This window comes from Hippocampus zosterae, chromosome 11, assembly GCF_025434085.1.
Source record: "Hippocampus zosterae strain Florida chromosome 11, ASM2543408v3, whole genome shotgun sequence".
In the NCBI taxonomy this organism is placed as follows: domain Eukaryota; kingdom Metazoa; phylum Chordata; class Actinopteri; order Syngnathiformes; family Syngnathidae; genus Hippocampus; species Hippocampus zosterae.
Genome location: NC_067461.1, coordinates 16,798,839 through 16,825,451, shown reverse-complemented (window position 1 = coordinate 16,825,451; position 26,613 = coordinate 16,798,839). Strand labels below are relative to the sequence as shown.

Sequence of the window (26,613 nt, the reverse complement as noted above, 5' to 3'; positions counted from 1 at the left end):
ATGCTGTCTCTTTTTCAAATCGTGTTGTCATGAAGGAGTGTTCAGCACCACGGTCAGCTCTGTGTATTGCCACTCGATTTCTTTGTACCTAGCCCTTAAATATAAAATCAAACACGGGACTTGCAAGGAAATGGTGTACTCCAGTACAACCTTAAATACGAGACAGCTTTAAAAAAACAAAGCCTTGTCAAAATATTATTCGTAAGTACTTTCTTGTAGGATTTTGTGCACACGCACAAATTGATGAATTGGCTACATATCGTGTGTTTAAAGATCGCGTACAGCCACGCGAAATAAAATAATGCCTGACGCGTCAAAGGTTGTAAAAAACGTCCATTCACGTTCTGTTCCTCTTTATTCGTCTCTCCTTCTAACGTGTGCATTGATTGGCTCTCTGTGATGTGTTTACCCAATCACTGATCGCCTACCACGGAGGAAGGAATAAATGCAAGATGGCCCCTCATATAAAAACAGTCTACTGGGTCGCGCTCACAGCGACACAAAATAACTCTTTATTCTTAATTCGGTTGAAATTTTTCTCTGCGAAGGGGTCTGAAGGGTGACATAAGCTATGGATTGATACGTGTGTGGCACTTGGTAATATTTGGTGTCAGAAGATAGCGGGAAGACAAGAGCGACAACTTTGAAGCCATGAATTGGTATTGAACTCTGCGTCTTGGTTTGACACACTTGGGGCGGTCGGTAGCACAGCCGCAGACGGCCGGGCCTCGACTCGCTAACGGTAGCTGCTAACTAGCTAATGACTTCGCCTGCTATTATTCGCCCCCTTTGGAACCGTTTAACAACAATCGTGTTGATTCTATAGTTTCGATTTGAATGTTGGACGGGAAGAGCGGAAGGACTCCTGAGTATGGCCGTAACAAGGTAAGACTGCCCCCCGTTACGCTAACGCATAGTTTTAATGTATCGACTTCACTGAAAACAATTGGCTAGCTAGCATACTTAACAGTGTGGCGTTCGATTTACCAAAGAACAGCGTCCTGAATAAGCTATCCGATGAGCCGCTCTAGATGCAGGACAACGACAACGTGATGACACGATGGTCGGGTCAGCTAACCACATAAAACGGAGCATAATTACGAAATAAGTGTAGGTGTAGAGGAGAAATTTTATTCGGCAACAATATACTTTTGAATTTCGTCAGAATAATTAGACTACTTTGGCTTGGATGTGCACACGTCGGACGTTTGAAGTGTTCGTTGTTCCAAGTCCTTTTGGTGTGTTAGTGGTCATCATTTGCTTAGCAATCTACCACTATGCTGTGGATGAGCTTCAGGTATTAGTTTTACCTGGGGGCAAAACCTGTACAGCTGTAATCCACTTCACTGTATTTATATACTGCTTAAGTAATGCAGTGCGCCCCCCCCCCCTCTTGATTTTTAGACATGGACCTGCTGTCCCATACATTCCTATGCACAAACTACTACTACTACCAGCTTCTCTTTCCAGGTTCCAGTAATTGTAGAGAAATTAACATTGTCTAATGCCCCACCGTGATGATTGTTGTTTGTGTTGTTTCTGGTGACCTTTTATATATTTATTTGTAGACTTGATCGTTTGTTCATCCTACTTGACACTGGAACAACTCCAGTAACTAGGAAAGCAGCAGCCCAGCAACTAGGAGAAGTGGTGAAACTCCACCCACATGAGCTCAATAACCTATTATCCAAGGTATGCTTGATTGCCTTACCTCAAACGTCTTTTTTAATAATGTCATAACATAATAACCAGAGTAACTTGGGGTATTTAGCTGGTTTATGTGTTTTCAGTCATAATTGTTGTGCTTGTCGGACATTTGAATTGTCAATGCAATAAATTGGCTCTGTCTATTCTAAGGTCTTGACCTATCTAAGGAGTCCCAACTGGGACACTCGTATAGCTGCAGGCCAAGCTGTAGAGGCTATTGTGAAAAATATTCCGGAGTGGAACCCTGTCCCAAAGCCTAAAGAAGGTGATTGCTCCGACTGGCCATATAAACACTGCATGTTGGTTTGGTTTAGTGATGAACAATAAAGGCTAACATAACTGTCTGTAAACCAAATCTGTTAAATTATTTCAACTCTTTTGTGTGAATACACTTTGTTTTGGTTTAGTGAAAATTACGTTTGGTATTAAAAAAAAGCCTCAACTTCACTTTTTTGTAGTCAGGATCTCTAACAAAACCAACTTGATCAACACTGACTATAAAAAATGCTGAAGAGTAGCCTTGCTTGCAAAGTCATGATTTGTTTCAAGAATGTGGAGCATCTAAGCTCTTAACTCATTCAGTACCGGCCAATTCTAGACCAAGTCTGAAAAGACTTCTCTTTCGGAGTGAATGAGTTAAACACAGTAGACTTTTGCCTTTTTTTTAAAGTTGTATTTGTTGACAGAATAAGGCAGTGGCGTGCGGTGAGGTTCATGGTTGGTGAGGCACCGACTCCTTTAGTGTCAGATTTACAAATGTATCAACCAAAAACAGTAGCTTATTCAATTGGCTACTGGCTATTTCATATCAAAACTTTGACCCCATGGGTAAAAATACAATATTCTATTGTATTTTTCTTAGACTAATCCATTTTGTTATAAGATTTTGACAGGCTCTGCAGTCAAAATGTTGTGACATCTCATTAAATTTTGTACAGTCGACCAAACCGAGGAAAGCTAGCTCACAAAATGATCAAACCTAGCTTTCATCTGAACGCTGATGTTGACCATAATCTTGTCGAACATTTGTTTTCTCTCATCTCTGACCGACTGATTTCTTCCACTGTTGTTTCGGCCAAGTGTGCTGCATTTCTGCTCAAATCCGCTCATACAGTGTGTTAAAGTCCCGTCACATGCGTTCAACAACTCCGATGGTGTCGTGGGTTCGCGCACAACAATATCCAATGTGCATGACTTTGTTTTGCAGCACTCTAAAAAGTGCATCAGTTTCACTGAAAATGCCCTCATATGCCATCATTAAAAAGCATGTCGATGCTTCTGACAGCCATCGATCATATCCAGTGACCATCATTTGAGTATCATTGTCCCAGCGATCGGGATCATAGGTTTGCGCTACTAGTTTTTTAACACAGATGTTTTCTCCAACACTTCCAAGACATACGCAGCTACAGCAGGGGCTCGCCTATCATCACTTACATCATCAAATCCTAAAAATGCTTCCATCACTACAGTCCACTTCACTTTTGGCAACATAGCGCAAAATAACAGATCTGTGCTTTGTTTGTGATATCCGTAGTCTCGTCCAACTCCATGGAAACAAATGGGGCAGCATTGATCTCCCTTTTTAGATCATTTATTATCACATCACCGAAAGCTTCAATTATATCGTTCTGTATTCTATTGGACAAGCCAGAAAGCACACTGGATGAGTCCAAATGTCTAGCTAACCTCTAATCTTTCTCATCAAAAGCATGTGATAGTTCTACATAATCGCCACGATTAGAAGAGCTTGCCCTCTCGTCGTGACCACGAAATGCCAACTCCCGTTTAGCGAAAAAGCAGGTTGCATGAATGAGGTCTTTCACAATCTCTCGGTTTTCCCTTACCTTGGCATTGCGGATGCTAACGTTGAACCTCCGCTGTTCGTTCAATGCCAAATCGATCCTTGCGCTGTTCATATCACAATATCCAGACAAGTTGAGAACAAAAGGCAGGTAAAACGGTAAAGACGGGTTTTCGAAGGACAGCCACATCACTGTTCTTTTCGGCTTTACCACTCCGTTTGAAAAGTTGTCCGGGTTGTCCCGTAGTTTGAAGCAAACCTTTTCGCTCCGGCGTTGGTCTACCAGTGTTAATCACGTCCACTTTTGACTGAAAGTCCAGTTTTGAGAAGTTTTTAAGCTTCGATATATAATCCTTTTCTTCCATTTTGGCTGTCCGACGTAGCAAATTTAAAAAAGGATCGCACTTGACTCCCCTGGCGCCTCTGCACAGAAGAAGAGCGCAACGTACCTGTTTGCTCACGTACGCCCTCTTAATTGAGGCAGAGAACGATCTGCCGCAACCTATGCCTTTTCACTGCGGTTTTATTTCCCATCAGCATATCTAAATATGTCACAAAAAACATTAAACTTTAATGGTTTAAAAACATTAGCCAGACTTAGGAAAAGCAAATCAAATAAACGTATCTGCAAATGTTATATTGCTGATGTGCAGATGTACGGCAAGCAGGACGTGCCAGTTGCATGTATCAACCCAGTTTGTGATGATTGCGCAATGCAATGCGCGTTCAGAAGTGCGGCACTGCCTCACCTGCCTCCCCTGACCGCACGTCCCTGGAATAAGGCTAATGTACGAAAACTAAAGACGTGTTGTTTGCACTTTGTAAATTTACTGTTACGATTTTTTTTTCTTAAAGAGTCATTATCACCAGAGGATCCAGCTTGTGACAGGCTGAGTTTCTATCATTTTGACATTTCCCGCCTACTCAAACATGGAGCGTCTCTTCTGGGATCTGCTGGGGCAGAGTTTGAATTGCAAGATGACAAAATGTGTAAGTCAAGCAATCTTAACACGAGAACAATCTAGTAAAGACAGCATTTTGAGGTTGTCAATAGTGTGTTTTATGTCTTGCATAGTGCTTTCAACATTAGCAAACCCATTCCTGTTTACACAGAACTGCCAAAAGGCTTGAAAGCACATGTCATTTGCATCCCATTTGTAACTATGTGCTCATTGCTCACAGACTGCTTTACCTATCGGTTTTATTCAAAAGTATTTTTTCTGACGCACTGTTATGTTGAGAGCCTGAGTTATGAGAGCAATATGGCTTTCGACTGGTACGTCATTGAAGAAGTGCTATCAAGCTAATGGTCTTAAGGGGCACACAGCAGCCTTGTGTTCTGCTTTTCATGATGGAGTGTAACTTGAATATGGCACAACTTGACTAGAAATTGTTTTTGAGTCTATTTAGTTTTTTTTTTTGTAGCTGCGCACTTGTCATTGATTAGTTGAATGGTTCCCAACTGTTGTATATTTTCAGGCGAGATGGACCCCAAGGAACGATTGGCCTGTCAAAGAAAGCTTCTTCAGAAGAAGCTGGGACTTGACATAGGTGCTGCGATTGGCATGGACACAGAGGAGTTGTTCAATGACGAGGACCTTGACTATACCTCTCTATCCATTGGGACGAGGCCTCACGGGAGCAAGATCACTGCAGGATCCAGCTCCCGTAATCATGTTGTAGGTCTTCATTTCAGTGTCATAGCTCTTAGCATGAACAGAACATATGTAGGCGTCTACGACCAGGTATTTTGCACTCGCTGCTTTTGTCTGAGACATTTGGTTGCTCGGTGAAAAGGCAGGCGTAACGGCGAACAATTCTCAGACCTCAATATTGTGTCCTCAGATGTTGCTGAGTAAGGTCGAGAAGGAAATGATAAAATCAAGAATAGCTTTGTAATTAGAATGTTCCAGTCCAAAATTCATTGTTAGGTAATGTAATTGAACAGACATCCCTTGGCTGAGGAATCGGAATGTAATTTTAAGGGAACATGATTCTGCTTTAGTGTGACACCCGCAGCGGCTCCTCTTGTTTTATGTTGTCTTGAGAGGGAAGAAATTTCATCTGTGCTGTATGTTACTCATTCAGCACATTTGACAATAAAGTCCTATCCAATCCAATCATTGGCTTTGCAGTAACATCAATGAATCACCCTGTATCCCACTCTCTTTCTGTCTAGATTCAACATCGTCTTATAGCACTCCTACAACTTTGTAAAATCTTTGTCACTGGTAATTTACAAATAGGATATATACAATCTGTTGTCAGTACATCAGTCACTTTGTAACAGTAAAACGTGTATTTGTTTTTATTAATGCACCAATTTTAACTTTTATTAGACTTCTCAGTCTAGAGCTGCTTTGAATTTGACATTTGCGCACGATTCATTTTACTGCTCTGTGTATGTTTGTGTTTATGCTTCTGAAATGAAATAATAAATCTAATGTTTTCAGCCTATTCAAGCTGCCGAATTGATTGATTCCGAATTCCGGCCAGGCATGAGCAATCGCCAGAAGAATAAGGCAAAGAGGCTGGCAAAGCTAGTTGCAAAACAAAAATCCAGAGACTTGGATCCAAATGAAAAAAGGTGAGACAAAGCCTGAAGGGAAACTGAAAAGTGCATTGTTTTGCATTTCTTTTTCCCCCCAATGTGAATTATCTTGTGCCCAGTATGCTAAACACTTAGCATGAGAAAATTATAAACTGTTATTGGTCTCAGTCACACTTTCGAAACCAAAAAATGGTGGATTAGAATTTATACATAATGTACTTTGTACATGATATCATTAAGAAGTAAGACTACTGCGGCATTACTGACCGAGTGAAGCCTATGTTGGAATGACCAGAAGCAAGAAGTTGCAGATGTCTTCTTGGGTGAAATAAATTTGTGGGAGAAATTTGTCTGCCCACTTCTTAGCTGTTTAATGTGTATGTCCTAAAGTGTAGATAAAGGGGCAGAAATGTAAATTACTTTATTCAAAACTGGTCCTCTTGGTGACTTCCTTGAGCTTAGGCTAGAGGGGAAAAAATATCACACAGAGCCAGGCTGGGTGAGTTGGGAGGTTTCTCCAGCACAATAATGTTCTTGTCAGCCAGGAAATGTTTGATCCTCATGGCATTGTGAGCAAGCGAAATGCTGTGGTGAAGCGGCCACATGTTGTCCTGCCAACTCCCACCTCTTCTCACGCTCTGAATGAAGCACATGCAGCAGGAAATCTTTGTAGCAGTAGGTGATCATCTAGCCAACATTAAGTGGGAAAACTCATTTTGTAGTTTGGGTTTCAAATCCATCTTGTATTACACCAGTCCAGGAACTTTTCACCTTGTAGAATACATTGTTAATAGTAATTTACCTGTACTGTATTGCCATCTATTGTTGTCCTTTGGAGCAGGACCAAGCCAAAGTTATAATGATTGTTGAGCCAATTCATATTTTTGTGTCTTCTCAAAGAAGGGCACACAGACATTTAAATATGCTTGCAAGCCGGACGGTGGTTTAAATACATTGCTTTATTAAAAAGTTATTTTTTACTACATGATGACCTTTTACTCTTTTTTTTTATTTTTTTTTTTATTCTTTCCCCTCCCTTTCAGTAATGACAGTTGTGAAGGTGAGCCTGAAGAGAAACGAAGGAAAACCACCAGCAGTATAGTCATTGACCAGCCAGCAATGGATCATAAAGTCCTAATCAACAAAGTTCCAGATAACTCCAGTCTTTCAGATGAGGTAATGAAGCAGGACATGTGTTTATAAATGCAGTGTAATCCAGTGATGATTGTGCTAATCATGTACAAATGTAACTAAGAAATTCTAACTCTATTTTTAGACACAAGAGTGGCCTTTGGAAAGCTTCAGTGAAGAGCTCTGCAATGACCTCTTTAATCCTTCCTGGGAGGTACAAAAAAAAGTTGCCTTTAAACAGTAGGCACGACAAGTCAGAATTTCACTAGTTAAAATGGAGGGTTGTCATTCATTCATTCATTCATTCATTCATTCATTCGTTCATCTTCCGTACCGCTTGATCCTCACTAGGGTCGCGGGGGGTGCTGGAGCCCATCCCAGCCGTCTCCGGGCAGTAGGCGGGGGACACCCTGAATCGGTTGCCAGCCAATCGCAGGGCACACATAGGGTTGTCATTCAGTATAAGGAAATAGTTGAGTGAGGGGGTTGGCATCCTTCTGGGGGCTAGACAGAAACTGTGGTCCATCAAAGCGTATTGTCCCATGCAGAAAGTACACAATCCAATCCCTGATGTTTGGGCACTGTATCGCCACTCCCACCACATAGCTGTAGTGCTGCCTGACTGACTATCCCTGTCCCATACGACGACCCTGCTCTGTCCTACTTGCTATCGGTGCATTCCTTCCTTACAGAGTGGCACACTATCTTCTCAATCTACATTATATAATGGATCTTATATGTAATGTGCTACTATCTGTGGGTGGGTGTGGGTGTTTATATTTTGCTCAGTTATCTATGTCTGTCTGTTAAACCTCGTTCTGTCTTACTGCATTTCCCAATGAATATCCAACACAATATAAATAACCAGAGTGGGAGTATGGCAAGTTCCCGTTGTGTAAAAAAATTGTTCCAGCATAAAATGGTAGAAAGATCCACCACTCTGCATGAGTAAGCCGAAAAGGAAAAAAGTGGGAGGCATCTGAACACACTGTAATTCATACACCGTTCATCTGATTTGGATGTAAAGCCATTCAGATTGAAGATGAAAGTCAGCAGTTAGAACACATGAAGTTGTTTCTTGGTGTTTACAGCCAAAAAGGTGAGTTGTCGATGTCCCAGTAGTTGTGGACCTGATGTGACTTGTTGTTTTCAGATCCGTCATGGTGCAGGCACTGGTCTTCGAGAAATCCTCAAGTCCCATGGTGCAGGAGGCGGCAAGCTTGTGGGAAGCACTACAGAGCAGGTATATGATAATTCTTCATTACAGTTCACAATGTTTAGCAGAGAATTTTAGCACGAACTGTGGGGCTTCTGTGTTGATAAAGATGTTGCGGCAGCATGAGGAGTGGATACAAGACCTTGTCATCCGTTTGCTCTGTGTCTTCGCTCTGGACCGTTTTGGAGATTTTGTATCGGATGAGGTTGGTCTTCATCACGCATGGCTCTGGTTTATCATCCATAACCTTAAAGTTCTGAACATTCATAGAATACATTTTGACTCATAAAGCACTTTCACAACAGCTGCAGCTGCAACAAAGCGCTTTCCAGAGCATTTAACATAAAACAACAGTAATACAACAATAAGATCATTGTTGGTTAGTTAGCAATATTTGTACCCAGGCTCTGATGCAATAAAGCCACAACAAAACACTGTTTTCCAGATTTATTGTTAACGTTCTACTTAATCCTTGTTGATGTCTTGCCAGGTAGTGGCACCCGTCCGGGAGACGTGTGCTCAGACACTTGGTGTGGCTCTTCGCCACATGAATGAGACTGGTGTGTCTATGACGGTAGATGTCCTGCTGAAGCTGCTCAAAGAAGACCAGTGGGAAGTCCGTCACGGAGGTCTGCTCGGAATCAAATATGCTCTTGCAGTCCGACAGGTACCGACTGTTTAGTTTGGCTGTAGTAGACTGAGAAGGGCATGACTTGATTGTCATATGTTCATGATGAATATGCTTGGCATTGGTGAATGGCGATAAACAAAATGCACATTTCCCTGTATCATGGTAGCAAAAGTACTTCATTTGCATAAATGAACTACCGTCTTGTAGTGAAGGATCACTCCATGCACTGACCATCATTTCTGCTGTTTTTGCTTCTTAGGACCTGATCTCTGTATTACTCCCGCGACTACTCCCTGCCATCACCGTGGGCCTTCAGGACCTTGATGATGATGTCAGGGCTGTGGCTGCTGCAGCACTCATCCCTGTGGTGGAAGGCTTGGTACAGCTCCTGCCCAATAAGGTCAGTTTTAGAGTGAGCCACAGTACAGCTCCTTCAAAAAGCATGTAATAAACTAGAAATGCAGTTAATGCGGTCGACTGGTTAGCATGTCCGCCTCACAGTGCAGAGGTGCATGATTCGATTCTGGCTCCGGCCTTACTATGTGGAGTTTGCATGTTCTCCCTGTGCCTGCGTGGGTTATTTCTTAAGAGCACTGCGGTTTCCTCCCTCATTCCAAAAACATGCACGGCAGATTAATGGAACACTCTAAATTGTCCCTAGGTGTGAATGTGAGCCGTTGTTGGTCTATGTGTGCCCTGCGATTGGCTGACAACTGGATCAGGGTGAACCCTGCCTACTTTCCGAAGCCAGCTGGGATAGGCTCCAGCATGCCCGCGACCCTCTTGAGGATAAGAGGATTCGAAAGTGGGTGGATAGATGGGTGGATCCAGTTATTGTTTTTCCACATTCTTGGCAATCTGCACCACAGGTACCATTCATCATTAACACATTGTGGGATGCTCTTTTGGATCTGGACGACCTCACTGCTTCCACCAACAGCATCATGACATTATTATCGTCTTTGCTCACCTACCCGCAAGTTCGACAGTGCAGGTTGGTCTAATTGAGGTTCACAAAGTAAAAGCTGGATAACAGTTCTTTGTGAAATGGTGATGACGTTCTCGTCTTGTTACTTTGATTACATATGACAGCTTGTCACAATATTCCAGTGTTTTCTTCTTAATATGAAATGCTTTAACTGTTTGCTTGTGTGTTTTTAACCCTTGTCTTGCTATTTCTGTGGTCATATAATTCATTAAAACAAGTTGGAATTGTGATCAACTTTCTTGGTCCCGCTAGTATGCAGCAGTCATTAACAGTGCTGGTCCCCCGGGTGTGGCCCTTCTTGAGACACACTATCTCATCAGTTAGACGGGCTGCATTGGAAACACTTTTCACACTGCTGTCTAAATCTGATCAGGTAAAGTTTGGATGAAGATAATTGGCTATGTGGTGTAACAAATGTTTTAAATGTTGATTGTTTCCTTTCATTCTTTGTCATTTTTTAAATTCATTGCTAAAATGTAGTTAGGATAGAAGCCTACTAATATTATCCATTGCTTTTGTTCATCAGAAATGTGCAGTGTGGATCAACCCCATCCTACAAGATATGCTTCGTCACGTATTCCAATCTTGCATACTAGAAAGCAATGAGGAAATTCTTGAACTGATCCAAAAGGTTTGTTGCATTGAACTCTATTTGCTCAATGTCTTTGTATTTGACCCATATAATGTAGTTATCAGCGCAGTACTGAGTTGCTTGTGCTTGGACACAGGTGTGGACAGAGCTACTCTCTCAGGCTCCGCAACAGTATGTGGTAGCAGCCAGCTGTCCATGGATGGGTGCCTGGCTTTGTCTCATGATGCAGGCCTCACACATTCCCATAGACCTCAACATGTTGCTCGAAGTCAAGGCCCGCTCCAAGGTTGTTCTGTCCATCCAAATCTTATATCACTTGAAATTGTTTCCCCACCCAGAGGTAATTGAAACCCCGGGTAGGAAAGCGGGGGCTTTCTGGTCTTAACATATCATAACAAAACAAAAAGAAATGCTGGCATTTTATTTCACGACATGAGCATAATTTCACAAACTGAAAATTATTTACCTGAATGTACAAATTCTATGACTTAAGTTTAAGTGTGTTTGTGTTCATGTAACAGGATAAAGCTGGTTCAAAGGCACGCCAAGGGACCAACCAGGTAAAGGAAACAGTCCAGGAGTACATTGCGGGGGCAGAGACAGTGACCGATGACCCAGTATCAAGGGACTATGTGGTGATCCGTGCTCGCCTCATGGCTGCCAAGTAAGTCAGCATGCTTTTACTATACAAACTGTGACCATTTTTTTCTTGTGACCAATGTGGCTTTTCGTTTGATTATGAATGTGCATTTTTACATTCATCTTTTAAGAGTTTCACTCATCTCTTTCCGCCAGATTGCTCGGGGCTCTGTGTAGGTGTATCTGTGACCCTCACCTCAATGCTGCATCTCAGGAGATCCGCCCAGCTGAGTCTCTGAGCCAGCTGTTGATCTTTCACCTTAATTCAAAGTCTGCACTGCAGCGAATAGCCGTAGCTCTTGTACTCTGTGAGTGGGCTGCTCTGCAAAAGGTGAAAACATTTTTGTTTATTTTTATTGAATTCGTGTGAATGAGGCTGCTAGGCGTACATTTACAATCAAATAATGATTTATCTTTTCAATTTTCCCCCCCGTCAGGATTGCCAGATGGTGTCAAGCACGGTGCAGCCTCGTCTTCTTGCCATTCTGTCAGAGCAATTGTATTACGATGAGATTGCCATCCCTTTCACACGCATGCAGAATGAATGCAAGCAGCTCATCGCCTTGCTTTCTGAGGCTCACATAGACATTCAAGACCGCCTCAATTGTAGCGTTTTCACGATCGATCAAGCCAATGAGCTGGTATGTGCACCGACACACATTGCAACACACGATCACGCATTCATTTTCTTTTGCAGAGATTGAGGTATTTTTATTTCGATAAATTCCTCCGTGACAATGCATGACAATTGGGGTGTATATTTTGTAAAACATGACTCATGCCCCCATCTGCCGTGTTAGTCTGTGAACTGCAGGCAGCTGATGGAACAAGATCCAAACGTCATGATATGATGTTATCACAATATGAACCTCAAAATACGATAACTTTCACAATAGTGTGGGGAGGTGGCTGATATACAATATCTTATGATGGGGAAACAAAAAAGTTTATGATACGGCAAAAAAAAGCACATTCTTGGACATATCAGATTCAAAGAAATAAGCTTGGCCAATCAATTTATATTCTTCCTTTCCAATTGGCTCAGCGGTACAAACTGTCATGCTCTACATAGTTCACAATGCTGTGTTTGGGTAAAAAATAATGTTTTGGTTTTTTTTTGTCGATGTGCTGCTTTTAATGTAACATGACTGTGACTATGGTGGCAATTTTAATATGCTAATCGCTTTTATAGTTGCCACCCATTTTGCGTTTGTCATTTTGTCTGAACTTCAATTCTCCTGCTCATTCCCTAGTTAACCACCGTCTTCACAGAATCGACATCTAGTTTGAACATAAAGACAAAACCGTGGCAGGTATTGGACAATAAACGGCAGCAGGCACAAGCCACAGTAATGGAAACCAGCCATGAATGGCAGCTGTTACATCTCCGGGTCCACATGTTCACCGCCTGCGCAGTGATCAACCTACAAGTGCTTCCTGACAAACTCAACCCACTGGTCCGACCTCTGATGGAGTCCATCAAGCGGGAGGAGAACATGCTTATTCAGGGCTATGCCGCTTCTTTCATTGCGAAGCTGCTGCAGCAGTGTGGTGGGCGCTCACCATGTCCCAACCCCAAGATTATCAAAAACCTCTGTGCGTCAGTCTGTGCGGACTCCTCAGTTACACCCTCAGCTGCTTGTCCTGTGCCACCCACGCAGGAAAATTCTAAAGGTAACAACAACACTTGAAGCCAAATTGACCCAGTTTAAAAGTACTTTTGGCTCTGATTAATTTTCCTTGATTGACACTAGGCAGTGGCTTGGACAAAGACTGCCTGCATCACATGGTTAACAAAACTCGAGGCATCATGACTCTTTACCGTCACCAAAGGGCAGCGTTTGCAATCACCAGTAAAAGGGGCCCTGTTCCCAAATCGTCCAAAACTCCCTCCTCTGACATTCCTCCAGGCAGCACGTTTGGCTTAGAAAACGATGAGGTATGGTGGAATGAGCTTAAAACTGGGAGCAGACACAAATTGGGTTTTACATAAACAGCATTTTTCTCGTTTTAGAGGAAACCATGTCTTATTCAAAGGAGAGGGGCGGAGTTCTCCTTAACAACCATTGCACGGCACTTTGGTGTTGACCTCACAAAGTCCCTGCCGTACCTTTGGGAGAACACAGTTGGGCCCTTGAGGACTGCAGTTAATGAAAATCATGTTATTGGTATGTTGAATTCTAAAAATCCCAATTTTCATGCTTTCCTACGCATTGCTGTTGTGAATGACGCATGAAAATACTACAGTGACTGCCATGTATGACTCATGGGTAAACTGTATGTTGTATGTGGTTTGAGGGACTTTCCTGTGTTCTCTGTGTTCCAGATAGGCAGATTCAGTTGGAAAGAGGCAATGTTGCAGCTCAGGAACTGGTAAACTCACTACAAGTGCTTGAAGTCATGACTGGAGCCATGTCTCATGAGCTCAAACCTCTGGTATGATTTAATCATCGCAGCTTTTCTTTTATATTTGCAATTACCTCATTGCAACTTCTGTTCCAGTAAATGCGCTAACAAGTCATTAATGAAGTTGACTTATTTCCTTGCACTTACTCAAAGTTGTTGCACGGAATGGTCATGTTTGTATTTCTGTTGAATTTCAGCTGCTGGAACACCTTCCTCATCTGTTTACCTGCCTGCAGCATCCTTACACAGCAGTGCGTCACATGGCAGCACGGTGTGTGGGCGTACTTAGTAAAATATCCATGCTGGAGACCATGGATGTTTTTCTCGAGTGTGTACTACCCTGGTTGGCTGCTATTCATGACAGCACCAAACAGGAGGGGGCCATCGAGGCTTTGGCTTGTATCCTCCGCACGCTGTCGTGTGACATGACTGTGGCCTCTATTCAAGAAATGGTGCATTGAAGTGAACTTGTCCGTGGTATTGTCCTTGACTGACTGACTGACTTTTAGGTGTCATGGAACAGTTGGATGTGGAAATTGTGCCCTACATTGTACTGCTGGTTGTACCAGTGTTAGGGCGTATGAGTGATCCCAGTGACAGCATTCGTTTCATGGCCACGCAGTGCTTTGCTACGCTCATCCGCCTATTGCCATTGGAGGTAGGACCAACATGCAGCATTCGACTCTTGACATATTTTCTGGGACTGTCGAGGATTAAATTTTTTTTTTTTTTATTCCCCACCCCACTCTGAGATGTCTGCTTGTTTCCCAGGCAGGTATACCGGACCCTCCTGCCATGTCTGCTGACCTGATCCGACAAAAGGCCAGAGAGCGACACTTCTTGGAACAACTGCTAGATGGCAGAAAGTTAGAGAATTACAACATCCCTGTGCCCATTAAGGCAGAGCTAAGGAAGTACCAGCAGGTTTGAGTCTTTCTCAGGGTTAACATAACTGTTCTGACAAGACTGCCTTTAAATCATATAGACCATTCGTCCCTCCGATATCCGAACAGCTTTATCCTCGACCTGTATTTATATATCTTGGCACTTCTGATGGGTAATTTCATCTTTTGTTATGATAATTATCTGAAAACGTACAATGCTGGAGAGAAATATGTTGAAGCACATAAAAAAATATGGTGACACTTAAGTTTGACTCCTGGTCTGTTGGAGCAGTGAGTATACATTTTGTGTAGACTTACAGAAAATAGACCTCTGGAATCAAGATGTATTTGAAGTGTTGTTGTGACAACTTTCGACTTGCCCCGTTGGGACTCGCAATAGTGAGTCACTTTGATTTGTTCGGCACAGTTTTTACACTGGATGCATTTCCTAATGCACTTTTTTTAAGCTATGTGCCTGCTGCATGTGGCACATTCATGGATCCCCGCACATGTTTTCATTTGGCGTCTTGATGTAAAGTCCCGCTTTAATGAGCAAAAATACCATTCTTTCATCTCTTAGGATGGTGTGAACTGGCTGTCTTTTCTCAACAAGTACAAGCTGCATGGGATCCTGTGTGATGACATGGGCCTCGGCAAGACTCTGCAGTCCATCTGCATTCTAGCAGGAGATCACTACCTCAGGTACTTTACAAAGCCCAAATGTGAAAGGTATCCCTTGGCAGAAATGTATACTGTGAATTTGAACTAAGTGGGCCTCAACCGTCCTTCTGATTGGTTGATGTCTTTTTCAGGTCTCAGGAATATGCCAAGACAAAGGCGGCAGACTGCATCCCACTCCCCTCTCTAGTGGTGTGCCCACCCACGCTGACCGGTCATTGGGTGGATGAAGTAGGCAAATTTTGTGCCAAAGAGTACCTCAATCCACTGCACTACACTGGTCCACCTACAGAGAGAATGCGGTAAGGCCATAAGTTTTGTGTGGGATGTATTATTCACTGATGCGCACAACAATAAATCCAAATGACTGTTGGTTTATTTTGCTGTCAGGTTACAACACCAAGTGAAGAAACACAATCTTGTCGTGGCATCTTACGATGTTGTACGAAACGACATTGACTTTTTTAAGTAAGTACCCTCATGAGTCAGTCAGTTCTTATTTCACAGTGCATCTGTTTATTAACATGTGTTTTGATTTTCGCTTTTGCAGAAATATAAAATTCAATTACTGTATTCTTGATGAAGGTCATATCATCAAAAATGGCAAAACCAAACTTTCCAAAGCTATCAAACAATTGGCTGCCAACTTCCGTGTCATCTTGTCAGGAACGCCGATTCAGGTGAGGTGTTCTTTTTGCGATGTTTTTATTTACTGACCAATTTCAAGACTTCCTCTCCTCATCTCATCTGCAGAATAACGTTCTGGAGCTCTGGTCCCTTTTTGACTTCCTCATGCCGGGTTTCCTGGGGACCGAGCGCCAGTTTGCTGCACGTTACGGCAAACCAATCCTGGCCAGTCGTGACGCCAAAAGTTCCTCACGTGAACAGGAGGCCGGTATGACTGCTCCCATGACCTTTCTCCAAATGCTTGCCATGATGTCAATGTGAACTGGGCTCTCTCCCTCCAGGTGTCCTGGCCATGGAGGCGCTTCATCGCCAAGTGTTACCCTTCCTTTTGAGACGGATGAAAGAGGATGTACTGCAGGACCTTCCTCCCAAAATAATTCAGGACTACTACTGTAACTTGAGTCCTCTGCAGGTCTGTCACAGACCCCGCATTATTGTGATTACTCAGCATTAGTCACGTTTTATTGGTTCTCTTTGGTGTGCTTTAACATTTTTTTTTCAATATATAAATCGCTATCAGATACACAGACATTACATGTGGACAAATGAAACTCCATGACGCACTTGCGATATTTTATACTTCGCTCAACGGAGCTCTTAATTTGATGATGCAGCGGAAATTTAATACATATCTATTGCACTACCCTTTCATCTATAGACCATGATCTAGAGGATAAAAAAATTGCAAGTGCTTCATGAAGTTTCATTTTCCCTTCGCTAACAGAGTATATAAGCCTATTATTGTTTGTATGCAACTGTTCTCTGCTTGACTTTGAATGCTTTCCATACAAACCTTTAGGTTCAGCTTTATGAAGACTTTGCCAAGTCTCGAGCTAAGGCGAACATAGACGACAGCATCTCAGTTGCCCCTCCAGAGCAGGAGGAAAAGCCTAAACTGAAGGCCACAGGTCACGTCTTCCAGGTACATTTCCTCAACACAACTGGCATCTAATACACTAATTCTCAAATGGTGGATCGGGACCCAAGAGAGGGTCACGTACAGGTAGTAAAGAATTACAAAGGTGCGAGCGTATGAAATGTTGAAGTTATGAATGGCACACCGATTAACAAACTTGCACCATGGTGTGAGAATGTTTTTCATTTTATTCTGTCATGTTTAAAAAATGCATACGTTCTGAAAGGTAAATTCTTTTTTTTTTCACCCCCTTCTATAAGAGTGAGTCATGAAAATAAGAGAATGTGTGACAACAGTTGAGAACCACTTTAGGATCAATGGTACTGTGGTAGCTGTTATTTGTAAGTGAAATGTGTAATCCTTCAGGCCCTGCAGTATCTGCGGAAATTGTGCAACCACCCGAGCTTGGTGTTGACTCCACAGCATCCAGAGTACAAACGCATCACTGAGCAGCTTGCAGACCAAAACTCCAACCTGCGGGACATTCAGCACGCACCCAAACTTTCTGCTTTGAAACAGGTGATCAACTTTTATTCATTACACTTCAATATGTATCTGTATTGACCAGAAGCTTGAACTTGAGCAGCAATAAGAATACATACAAGACTTTTATTAATAGTGGGTGTTTCTGGTTCTGTTTAATCAATGAATGTCTGTGTTTGTCCAGTTGCTCCTCGACTGCGGACTTGGTGGCGGGGGTTCTGAAGGGAGCACAGAGGCAGTGGTGGCTCAGCATCGGGTGCTCATTTTCTGTCAACTGAAGAGTATGCTGGATATTGTTGAGCATGATCTCCTGAAACCCAAAATGCCCACAGTCACATATTTGCGGCTGGATGGTAGCGTGCAGGCTGGCCTGCGCCACGCCATCGTCTCCCGGTTAAGTGTTCGGTCCACTTCACACTGTTGCTCTGCCCTTCAATTGTCTTTTTAAATCTGGACTGACCTTTATTTATTTATTGGCTACAGGTTTAACAATGACCCATCCATTGATGTGCTGTTGCTGACCACACATGTTGGTGGTCTCGGTCTGAACCTGACTGGTGCTGACACGGTTGTCTTTGTGGAACATGATTGGAATCCAATGAGGGACCTGCAGGCCATGGACCGAGCTCATAGAATAGGCCAGGTACACACGATTGATGACCAGCACTGGTGACCAATCGGAAAAGTGTGAATCAAGTGGCAAGGGGTGGTGCCATGATCCTCATCTTATACACGTCTGTGTTTTTGTACCGTGTAGAAACGGGTCGTGAACGTGTACAGGCTCATCACTCGAGGCACCCTAGAGGAGAAGATAATGGGCCTGCAGAAGTTCAAGATGAACATAGCCAACACCATCATCAGCCAGGAGAATGCCAGCCTGCAGAGCATGGGAACAGACCAGCTCCTTAACCTTTTCACGCTTGACAAAGTGAGAAAACAAACCTTGATGTGAAAATAGCTGTCGAGATTGCCTACAAATCAGGTTTTATTTTACAATAGATTGTCTGTTTGAAAGTGCTATATAAATACAGTTAGTTGAGATTCTGAAGGTGGAACACAAATTGACCTGTGTTTTTTGTTTTGGGCGGGGGGGGGGTATTATTGTCCAATATAAAACATTACAGTTCATATATGCCGGGGAAAAACCTTCACCATAAAAAAAAAACTGAGTGTCACTGTAAAACAATGAGCTGATTGAACCCATGTATATTTCTTGTCTTCAAGGACGAGGGAGGTGAAAGGGGTGAACAGTCCACATCGACCTCAGGAAAGGCCTCCATGAAGTCAGTGCTGGACGGGCTGGGAGAGCTCTGGGACCAGCAACAGTATGACAGCGAGTATAATCTGGACAGCTTCATGCACTCCCTGCAGTAGTGCCACATGACCTCACATATTTGTGGCACCTTGACATTATTGGATGACCAAGCAGGACCTGGTCAGAATCTGACAAACCCTTCAAGACCCTATTCAGTCCACGTGTCCATATTAGTGCTCTAAAGATGATTTGCAAACCATTTTTCTCCGATGTCTCAATTTTTCCCTTTCAAGTTTCCAGTGAATCATTTGCAAAGCTGCAAACGACCATGTAATCTGAGCAGGGTAAAAACTTGTCGCTCTCGTCGTGGTTTGCTACTTGTTCTGGCTTACCAGTCTTTCTTCCACAATGCAGTGCCATTACCTTTTTCGCCTTCCTCCTCCATCAGAGAAGCACAATAGAATTTGCCAGTTCAAACATGCATGGCAAGCTTGATGTCACGCCACACAAACTTTTTCATCAGATGGTCCAAGCGCCTCCTTGTGTCCACCAGATGGCGCTAATTTTTTAGTTACTCAGAACTCCCACATGCAGAAATGAGCCTGAACCTCCAAATGAGTTTAAAATGACCCGAAGAAAAGCTCTGCATTTGATGCAGTGCCACACAGACTCAACCTTTTTCAGGGGCGAAGCTGAAAATGGTTTCTGAAATGTGCTGAGTATTTTAAAAGAACGGACATGTATATATTTCTGTAATAGCTGCTTTTTGTTTATGAACGTGGAATTGGAATAAATTCTACAAACCAGTGTTTGTGCATTCTAAAAACTTGATAGTTGAAATAATCGTTTTAGTCCTCACACACTTTTGAAAACTTTAGTGGTTAGAGAATTGAATACCACAAAGAAGTTTCCACAGCAGATGTTGCATTTAATAACAGTTGCTCATTAGTACAGAATACACACAAAGCAAACTTGTCTTACTGAGATAAATGTCTAACGGTAGCTTTGTCCACCCTCCCTCCCAAAAAAACAAAAACAAAATTCAGGCCTTCAGACATCTGAGGCATTCAAGAATTGCACATTTAATGGGGGGGAGAAATGGCTGACCAATGTGATTGGAGTTTGGAAAAAAGTATTCACTTACTTTGGATTAAAAATTAGACCCAGGCGAACTTGCTGAGTGTGTGTTTAAGTCAGACCAGTAATTATATAATTCAGCTGTAGATAATTATGCAAAATGAACATGAAACTCATTTGTATGGGTTTCAACTAGACTGGGACACTGGGGCAATAACAGAACATTCTTCTATACTTGAATAGAGACATAAGAGGACTTGCCTTCTTATATTTCTCCAAATGCTTCTTCAATTAAATACACTTGAGACGGATTAGAATTATGGTCGTCTTATTTATTTTGTGACATTACTGACGAGAGAACGCATCCTTTAGATCAGTGTCTCCCAACCTTTATTGAGTCAAGGCACCCATTTTACATTAGAAAAAAATCACACGGCACACCAAACAAACATATCACAGAATGAAATATAAACTGAAATTATCTCATCTCAATTTACCAAAGAATTTACCTAACTGACCACAAAGCTGATAAGTTTACAGAAAGCCATTACTGTTGTATTTATGACAACAGCTGGTGGGACACCCAGGTTTCTTCTACCTTTTGCCATGTGATAAAAGAGCATTTCATTATTTTTTTCTGTCACGATAGGCTGCTGACATAGAGGAACAAAGTATAATTTTGAGTAAAATGAAATTAGATTTTCTCTATAGCACCCCTTGTGATCATACAGCAACCTGATTGGGAATCACTGCCCAGTGTAGATAAAACGCTTTTCACAGGTCGTGCAAATGCTGTATACTGTATTATGCACTGAAAGCGCTATGCTTACTCTCATACTTGGATACAGTCACACGAGACAACAGAGTCGTGATCTTATTTAGGAAGTGATGTGCACTACACAACACTAAGTCAGCTTGAGTTCTTGTGTTAAGTGGGCCATGCTGCTACAAGACATAAGTACTGTAGTGTATACTACACGCTCAGTTCCGTTTTTGTTTTTTTTTTATAAGTAAACATTTGTTTTACACTTTTTTCATCAAGCCCCTATCTTCAATGTAGGCCCACTAATACCTCCTTTGTACATAATTGTCTTATTGATACACAAAGCAAATCATTTTAAACAGCCCAGAGACATGTGAAATTATCTTGGAAACATTCCAGCTTCAAAAATAAACGGGGGAAAAAAAGAATTTGAAAGAACTAGCATAACAAAATTAATTTATTACAAGTAAAAATACAAAATAATATATTATGAATTACATTGAACAGATATGAACGTCTCCCCCAATAAATCCTAAGGGTTGAGAAATAAATCAGTAAAAGCAAATATAAAACAACAATATGTTAGTCTTTTTTTATCTTACAAAAACAATGTAAAATGAAATGAAAAATAAAAATAGTGAAAACGTTCTCCGTACAAAGGCTACATACTACTGGAAGGTACGAGCAGGTAGTCGGTAAATACACAGTAGAAAATTATTTTTGTGAATCACAATCAAAATAATTCTGCAATAAAGATTTATGCCATTTTTTTCTTTTTTACAAATAGTACAAACAGTATTGCACATAACAACAAAGAGGTTATTAGCTTCAGAAAGGAAGGAAAGGGGACAAATTCAAGTGTTGCATGAGCAAAAGGCCACCAGTCTTGATGCACCTTGGGGACTTTCGGTCAAGTTGTCTGCTTTGTTTAAATAACATTCTTTTCTTGTAGCCACCACTCATTTTTGCAACGAGGCCAAGCTAGCATCAGGGCTTATGGAAAACAGACAAACAAACCAACCTACAAAAGCAATTCGAGCATGTATTTAAAAAAAAAACAAAACAAGCAGAAAACCTATTTTATAACCAGAGAAAACATAGCAAATAGGTGATTATAAAGACACAAATAGTGGCAACAAAAGAAATGTTTCATCTTGATATTTTTCGACATGACCGCTAACTAGTCTCACACAAACCCAACATTATATTTGGTCTAACTAATTCCGCTGTCATCTTATACACCACAGAATAAAAGCAAATTAAAATAAATCAACCATCTGTTATCTAATTTCTGCAAGAATTATATATATATATATATATATATATATAATATATATATATATATATATATATATTATCCAAATAAACTTAGAAAATAGCAATTTCTCTCCTATTTCAAAATTCTCTCCTATTTCAAAATTGAGGTACGTATTGCAAAAGATCTTGTCAGTCAGAAAGCAAGCTTTATCGTTTTTGTTGTTGTTGTCTTTTAACACAAACAACTGCGGACTCTCAAAAACGATACAAAGAGTAGTGTATAACGAACAACTATCCTGTCGAGAAGAAACAAACGGAAAACCTGCTTGGGTGGGAAGGAAATGTCACAACCCCCCCCCCAAAAAAAATTCACTTTCATAGGGATGTATATGGTTAGCCACTACTTTTTTTCCGTTATGTTTCCGCTAGTAAAAAAAAAAAAAAAAATTGGGACAACACGAAACATACAAAAATGAAAAACAATAAACAGTTTTGGACTAAAAGAGGAGATGGGCTTTGGGGCGATCGCACAATCATTCCCCAACAAAAATGAAAAGTGAACACACATAAACTTGTAAAAACCTTGTAGGCCTATGAGTTGTCCAGAAAAATGCCTTAAAAAAAATTGCCATCGCTGCGCTCCATCACCTTATCATACGAAACACAATTAGATTGTTAGCAGGTCGGTTACTTCAAGCTTTGCAGGACAAATTAAATGGGGGGTTAACAGGGTACCCCTATTTTGCACATCTTTATATACATCTACCTATGTGTAGAGAACATGCGACATTTGTCAACCTCTAGTAGCTTCATTTCCGTTCTTTCTCATCACTGCATCCACTACAAGAGTAGCAGCGACTCCTTGTGGGTGGGAGGACATCAACCCGGCTCTCTTTCGATTGGTTTGTGTGCATTGGAAAGAGCAGCTGTTATATGTACTGTATATCCACACGCACGCACGCACGCACACACGCACACACACACACACACACACACACACACACACACACACAAACACACACACGCACACACACAGTGAAACATCACTTTGTCAGACAGGTACGACAGCTAAAGCGAATCACAGTTCTAGGCATACTCTGACCTAACTATATACGGTATAAAAATCACACAATTATAAGAACAATCACTGCAAAAAAAGTACTTCACCTCTCAGACACCGTTTATCGTTATTATTTTAGACCTAATTGGATCTGTGATATTTAAGGTTGCATCTACCCACCCGATGCTTTTAAATGTTTACTGCCTCTCGATGAATCTTAAGCATGTCGTGTAAACATGGGTGGTGTTAAATAGTCATCGCATGCAGCCATCTTTGCAATAAACATGCGGTTCAGTGGCAGCCATCTTTGTGTCGAGAGCGCACTGCGGTTGTGTCCTCTTTGCACGCGAGGTGTGTGTACTTCAGGTATCTCATCATACCATCAATTTAGCAGCAAAGCCATTGCAACAATACATTCAGAAAATTCTAAAAAAATAATAAAATAAATAAATAAAATTGTATAAAAAAGACGTAGAAATCAACAGTGAACTAATCTGATTGTGTGTATTTGATGTATTAATATTTGAATTATAGAGTGATTATTTTTATCATTTCAAATTGTTTCAGGGGCCTAATTTTGTAATGTTTATTATTCCAACTAGTTTCTGAGTGCATTTATTTTAATGCCTTTTGCGACTCTTCTCTAAGGGGCCTATACTGTATATTAATGTATGTGCGTGTGTGTGTGTGTGCGTGCGTGTACATATATAAATATATATGTATAGTGGATTGTTTTCAGCGTTTTGGCGACGACATTCGTCGAAGGAGAAGAATCTGTGCTTGATGGTTGCGCCTTTTCGGCAGCACTGATTTTGATGGGGGAGAATAATACTGGCGCAATTTGCCTATCGCCGCTTGACAGCCCCGGGGGTGCTTGTGTTTTTTGTGCCTGTAGTGGGCAGCATTTTTCACAGAGAGCACCGTTTTGTTCAACGAAGATGTTGGCGCTGTTGGACAGTTGGTCCAACAGTTGGTGCGGCTGAATGGATAGCTGTCGGAGTTGAGGATGAGGAGAGAGAAGCTTCAGCGTGTAGCGCGGATGCGTATTTGGAACTGAGAGCCGGCGCTTGGAATTGAAGTGGATTAACATGGGACAGGAGAAGTGACCCAATCTCTTTTTTCGTTAATGGACGCTAAAGCTTCTTGTTTATTTTCTAAATTAGCTTGGAGCAGATTCACGGGACGTCATGCAAGTTTTGATGACTCTTATTCCTGGTGAAATGACTATTTGATGCTCCTCTTTCATCCATAACTATCGTGGTTACGATTACGTCCACGTCTTATGTTCTGTGTTGCGTGAAGTGACTGTATTTTGTTATTTTATGTTAGCTGTTGTCTAAAGAGCTTTATACCAGCTACAATACATGAATAAAGATGTACTGTATTGTATTGTATATATGCCCTTGCATGCTCTTTTTACATTAAATTAAAATTATCCATACATGTATAGATAGGTACAAAACTAAAAATATGTTGTTGTATTTTTTTAAAATATTCACATGGTTTCACCTCTATGAGGCAGGACCTCACCACCTAGTCAAAGCAAAGAATGAGCTGAAAGTAGTCAAGTGTTTGAAGTTACATTCTGCACATGTGTGTGATTGAGGTGGTGTGCCAAAGTGCAAAATTCTAAGCTTTACCTTCTCACAATGCTTCATCACACTGTGACACAATGTGTTGGGCCGGAGGGTGTAAATATGGGATGCGTTGTGTTATCTAGCATGATCTGCCTACAGATTGAGAGGCTTTTTTTTTGGTATGTATCTGAGGATGGGATGGTCAGGCAGACATGACTCAGCTCCAGCGGAAGGACACGTGTCGAGGGCGGTCACCGCCCTCTTTCACAAGTGGCTTGTGGAACTCTCGGCCTGCTCGCGAGTGAATGCTGGCCCAGCAGTACTCGCAATAGTACTGTAGACATGTGACATTGGCGCAGAAGAAGGGGGCGAACTTCCCCCCACAGCGCGCCCCCTGGCACTCATCACACATCTGATCGTCAAGCACATACGGCTTCACCTCCACCTGAGAGAAAGAACAGGAGACATAATCCTTCGTTCGAACAGTATTTCACACGGTTATAGTACATTGCCCATGTGATCATTTTATTTCGTTTGTTTTTTCCATCCATCAAAGAACTTGACCAGTGATCAGGGAAAGAAACGAGGGTTTGGTCGCCATGGTGATGCTGTCTTGCATGCTCAGGCAAGGAAGCATGATGATGCAAACCTTGTGGGAGTCTGGCCACAAAATCTTTCTTTTAATCTCAAACTTGTGTGTGAAAGGAAATTTACAGCGCAATCCTTCAATTTGAAACTCATAATAATTATTGTTCAAAACTACTAAGAACATTAAAAATTAAAACAGTTTTACATCTTTGGTGTCAACCAGATTTTTGGTGCCAAAATGAAATTGATGTAGAGTCTGAAAATTGAAATGAGTTAAACAGGCTTAATAATGAAACATGATAATTAATTTCAAGTGTTTATTCTTTTATACATTTATTCATGTCTACTGCGGCACACTAGAAAGCGCAATGAATAAAGAAACTTGTGAGAGTGACATATCAATACGTGGTAAATGCTGATCGTTTCTTGTTTGTTCGAAAAATACCATCTGTCACAGGGACCCATCAAGAAAATAAGCCCTATTGTATGAGGTGCTATAGACAGTCGACAAAACATAGCAAACATAAACTCAACTGGTTAACCTGGGAGCCAATTGAACTGTTACCTGGCAACAGACTGAGGGAAGGAGACACTGCATGCAAAGCCAATCAACATCCAAGATTTTAAATGGCTTATGTTGACATTTTCGAATTTCCTTTCACGCACACACAATAACTTTTGACAGACAAATAAAAATCTTAGACAGAAAAGGTCTCTCGGAATAAAAAAAAAAGGGAAAAAAGACTTTTGTGTTTTAAGAAGTGGACAAGAGAACAATTTGGACCCTTATGTGACAGGCGTTTGTTCTATGCGAGAGGTTTTCTGTTGTGTTTTCTTGGTCTGTGTGAGTTTAAATGGTCAGGTGAGAGTATGTCTTTGCCACGAAAGAAGGTTTTTGTTTCTGTGTCTTTTTTTCTTTTCATGTGTGAGATGTTTTGTGGTGACTGAGTTTTTAAAGTTTCAGTTCTTTTATTTATTTTTTTGCGTGACTGTTGTTTTTTGTTTTGGTGCTTGTGAGAAGTTTCATTGTGGATGTGAAAGTTTATTGGCGCATTTGAAAGGTTTCAGTTTTCTTGCTGTGTGTGAGATGTTTTGGTGTTTATTTGTGTACGTGCGTGCGATTTTTTGGTTGTGTGACATTTATTTGGTCTGCGTCAGTGTTTGGGAGAGTGACAGGTTTTTGGTGGTGGTGGTGGTGGTGGTGGTGTGTGGGTGTGTGTGTGTGTGTGTGTGCGCGTGTGTGTGTGTGTGTGTGTATGTAAGTAAGCCAGACATTTTTAGACCAGTGCAAAAGGTTTTCCGTTGTGTGCGTAAGTTCTTTGGCATGCCTGAGAGGTTTTTGGCCCGTGAGAGATATTCTGTGTCGTGCATCAGTGTGTTTTTTTTGGTGTCAAGCGAGTTTTTTTTTTTAACTGACTATTAGAGGTTTGTGTTCAGTGGAAGAGGTTTATTGATACGCATGAGTTATTTTTTAAAAATTATTGCGCCTGTGTTTTTTTTTTGTGGTGTATGAGAGTGTTTAGGGTTGGGTGAGAGATTTTTGAGAGTGTAAGTTTTTGGAGTTGTGCATGTGAGGTAATTTGGCATGTGATATTTGTGCCTGATTTTTTTTGGAGGGGGGGGGGGTGAGAGATGATTTTTGGTGCGTGTGAAAGGTTTGCTTTTATTGCATGAGAGTTTGTTTGGGATGTAAGAGATGTTTGCTGTGCCTGTGAGTTTTTTT

At 41.5% G+C, this 26,613-nt stretch overlaps 2 protein-coding genes across 7 annotated transcripts in view; one reads left to right on the top strand and one right to left on the bottom strand.

The window, feature by feature from the left end:
• Positions 1–440: 440 nt before the first annotated feature.
• btaf1 (BTAF1 RNA polymerase II, B-TFIID transcription factor-associated) lies at positions 441–19,375 on the top strand. 2 transcript variants are annotated; one of them, XM_052080297.1, is made up of 39 exons: positions 441–659; positions 827–885; positions 1,569–1,692; positions 1,858–1,972; positions 4,367–4,501; positions 4,991–5,190; positions 5,965–6,098; positions 7,106–7,238; positions 7,339–7,407; positions 8,347–8,436; positions 8,519–8,614; positions 8,900–9,076; positions 9,300–9,440; positions 9,910–10,034; positions 10,281–10,401; positions 10,555–10,659; positions 10,757–10,906; positions 11,142–11,284; positions 11,416–11,590; positions 11,697–11,900; positions 12,513–12,933; positions 13,014–13,198; positions 13,274–13,427; positions 13,586–13,695; positions 13,863–14,064; positions 14,175–14,323; positions 14,437–14,589; positions 15,130–15,251; positions 15,362–15,529; positions 15,618–15,695; positions 15,778–15,907; positions 15,981–16,122; positions 16,196–16,326; positions 16,714–16,836; positions 17,197–17,349; positions 17,498–17,706; positions 17,797–17,956; positions 18,071–18,241; positions 18,538–19,375. In XM_052080297.1, exons 2-39 carry the CDS (start codon positions 872–874, stop codon positions 18,685–18,687), a joined length of 5,562 nt encoding a protein of 1,853 aa, XP_051936257.1. In that variant the 5' UTR covers positions 441–659; positions 827–871; the 3' UTR covers positions 18,688–19,375. The 2 variants fall into 2 exon arrangements, with proteins under 2 accessions (XP_051936257.1, XP_051936256.1); XM_052080296.1 differs by having other exon boundaries at positions 441–885.
• A 96-nt stretch (positions 19,376–19,471) lies between these two features.
• cpeb3 (cytoplasmic polyadenylation element binding protein 3) overlaps positions 19,472–26,613 on the bottom strand; it is a 48,871-nt gene continuing 41,729 nt past the window's right edge. For all 5 annotated transcript variants that reach the window (XM_052080302.1, XM_052080303.1, XM_052080306.1 and 2 more), the window contains one exon: positions 19,472–24,747. In XM_052080302.1, coding sequence (XP_051936262.1) covers positions 24,520–24,747 — 228 coding nt within the window. In that variant the 3' untranslated portion in view covers positions 19,472–24,519. The remainder of the gene's footprint in view (positions 24,748–26,613) is intronic.

Excerpts from the sequence above, each read along its gene's own strand:
- btaf1 (XM_052080297.1), top strand. Across the intron at positions 7,408-8,346 it reads TCTTTAATCCTTCCTGGGAG|ATCCGTCATGGTGCAGGCAC; the intron begins GTACAAAAAAAA and ends TGTTGTTTTCAG. Across the intron at positions 15,530-15,617 it reads CCACCTACAGAGAGAATGCG|GTTACAACACCAAGTGAAGA; the intron begins GTAAGGCCATAA and ends TTTTGCTGTCAG.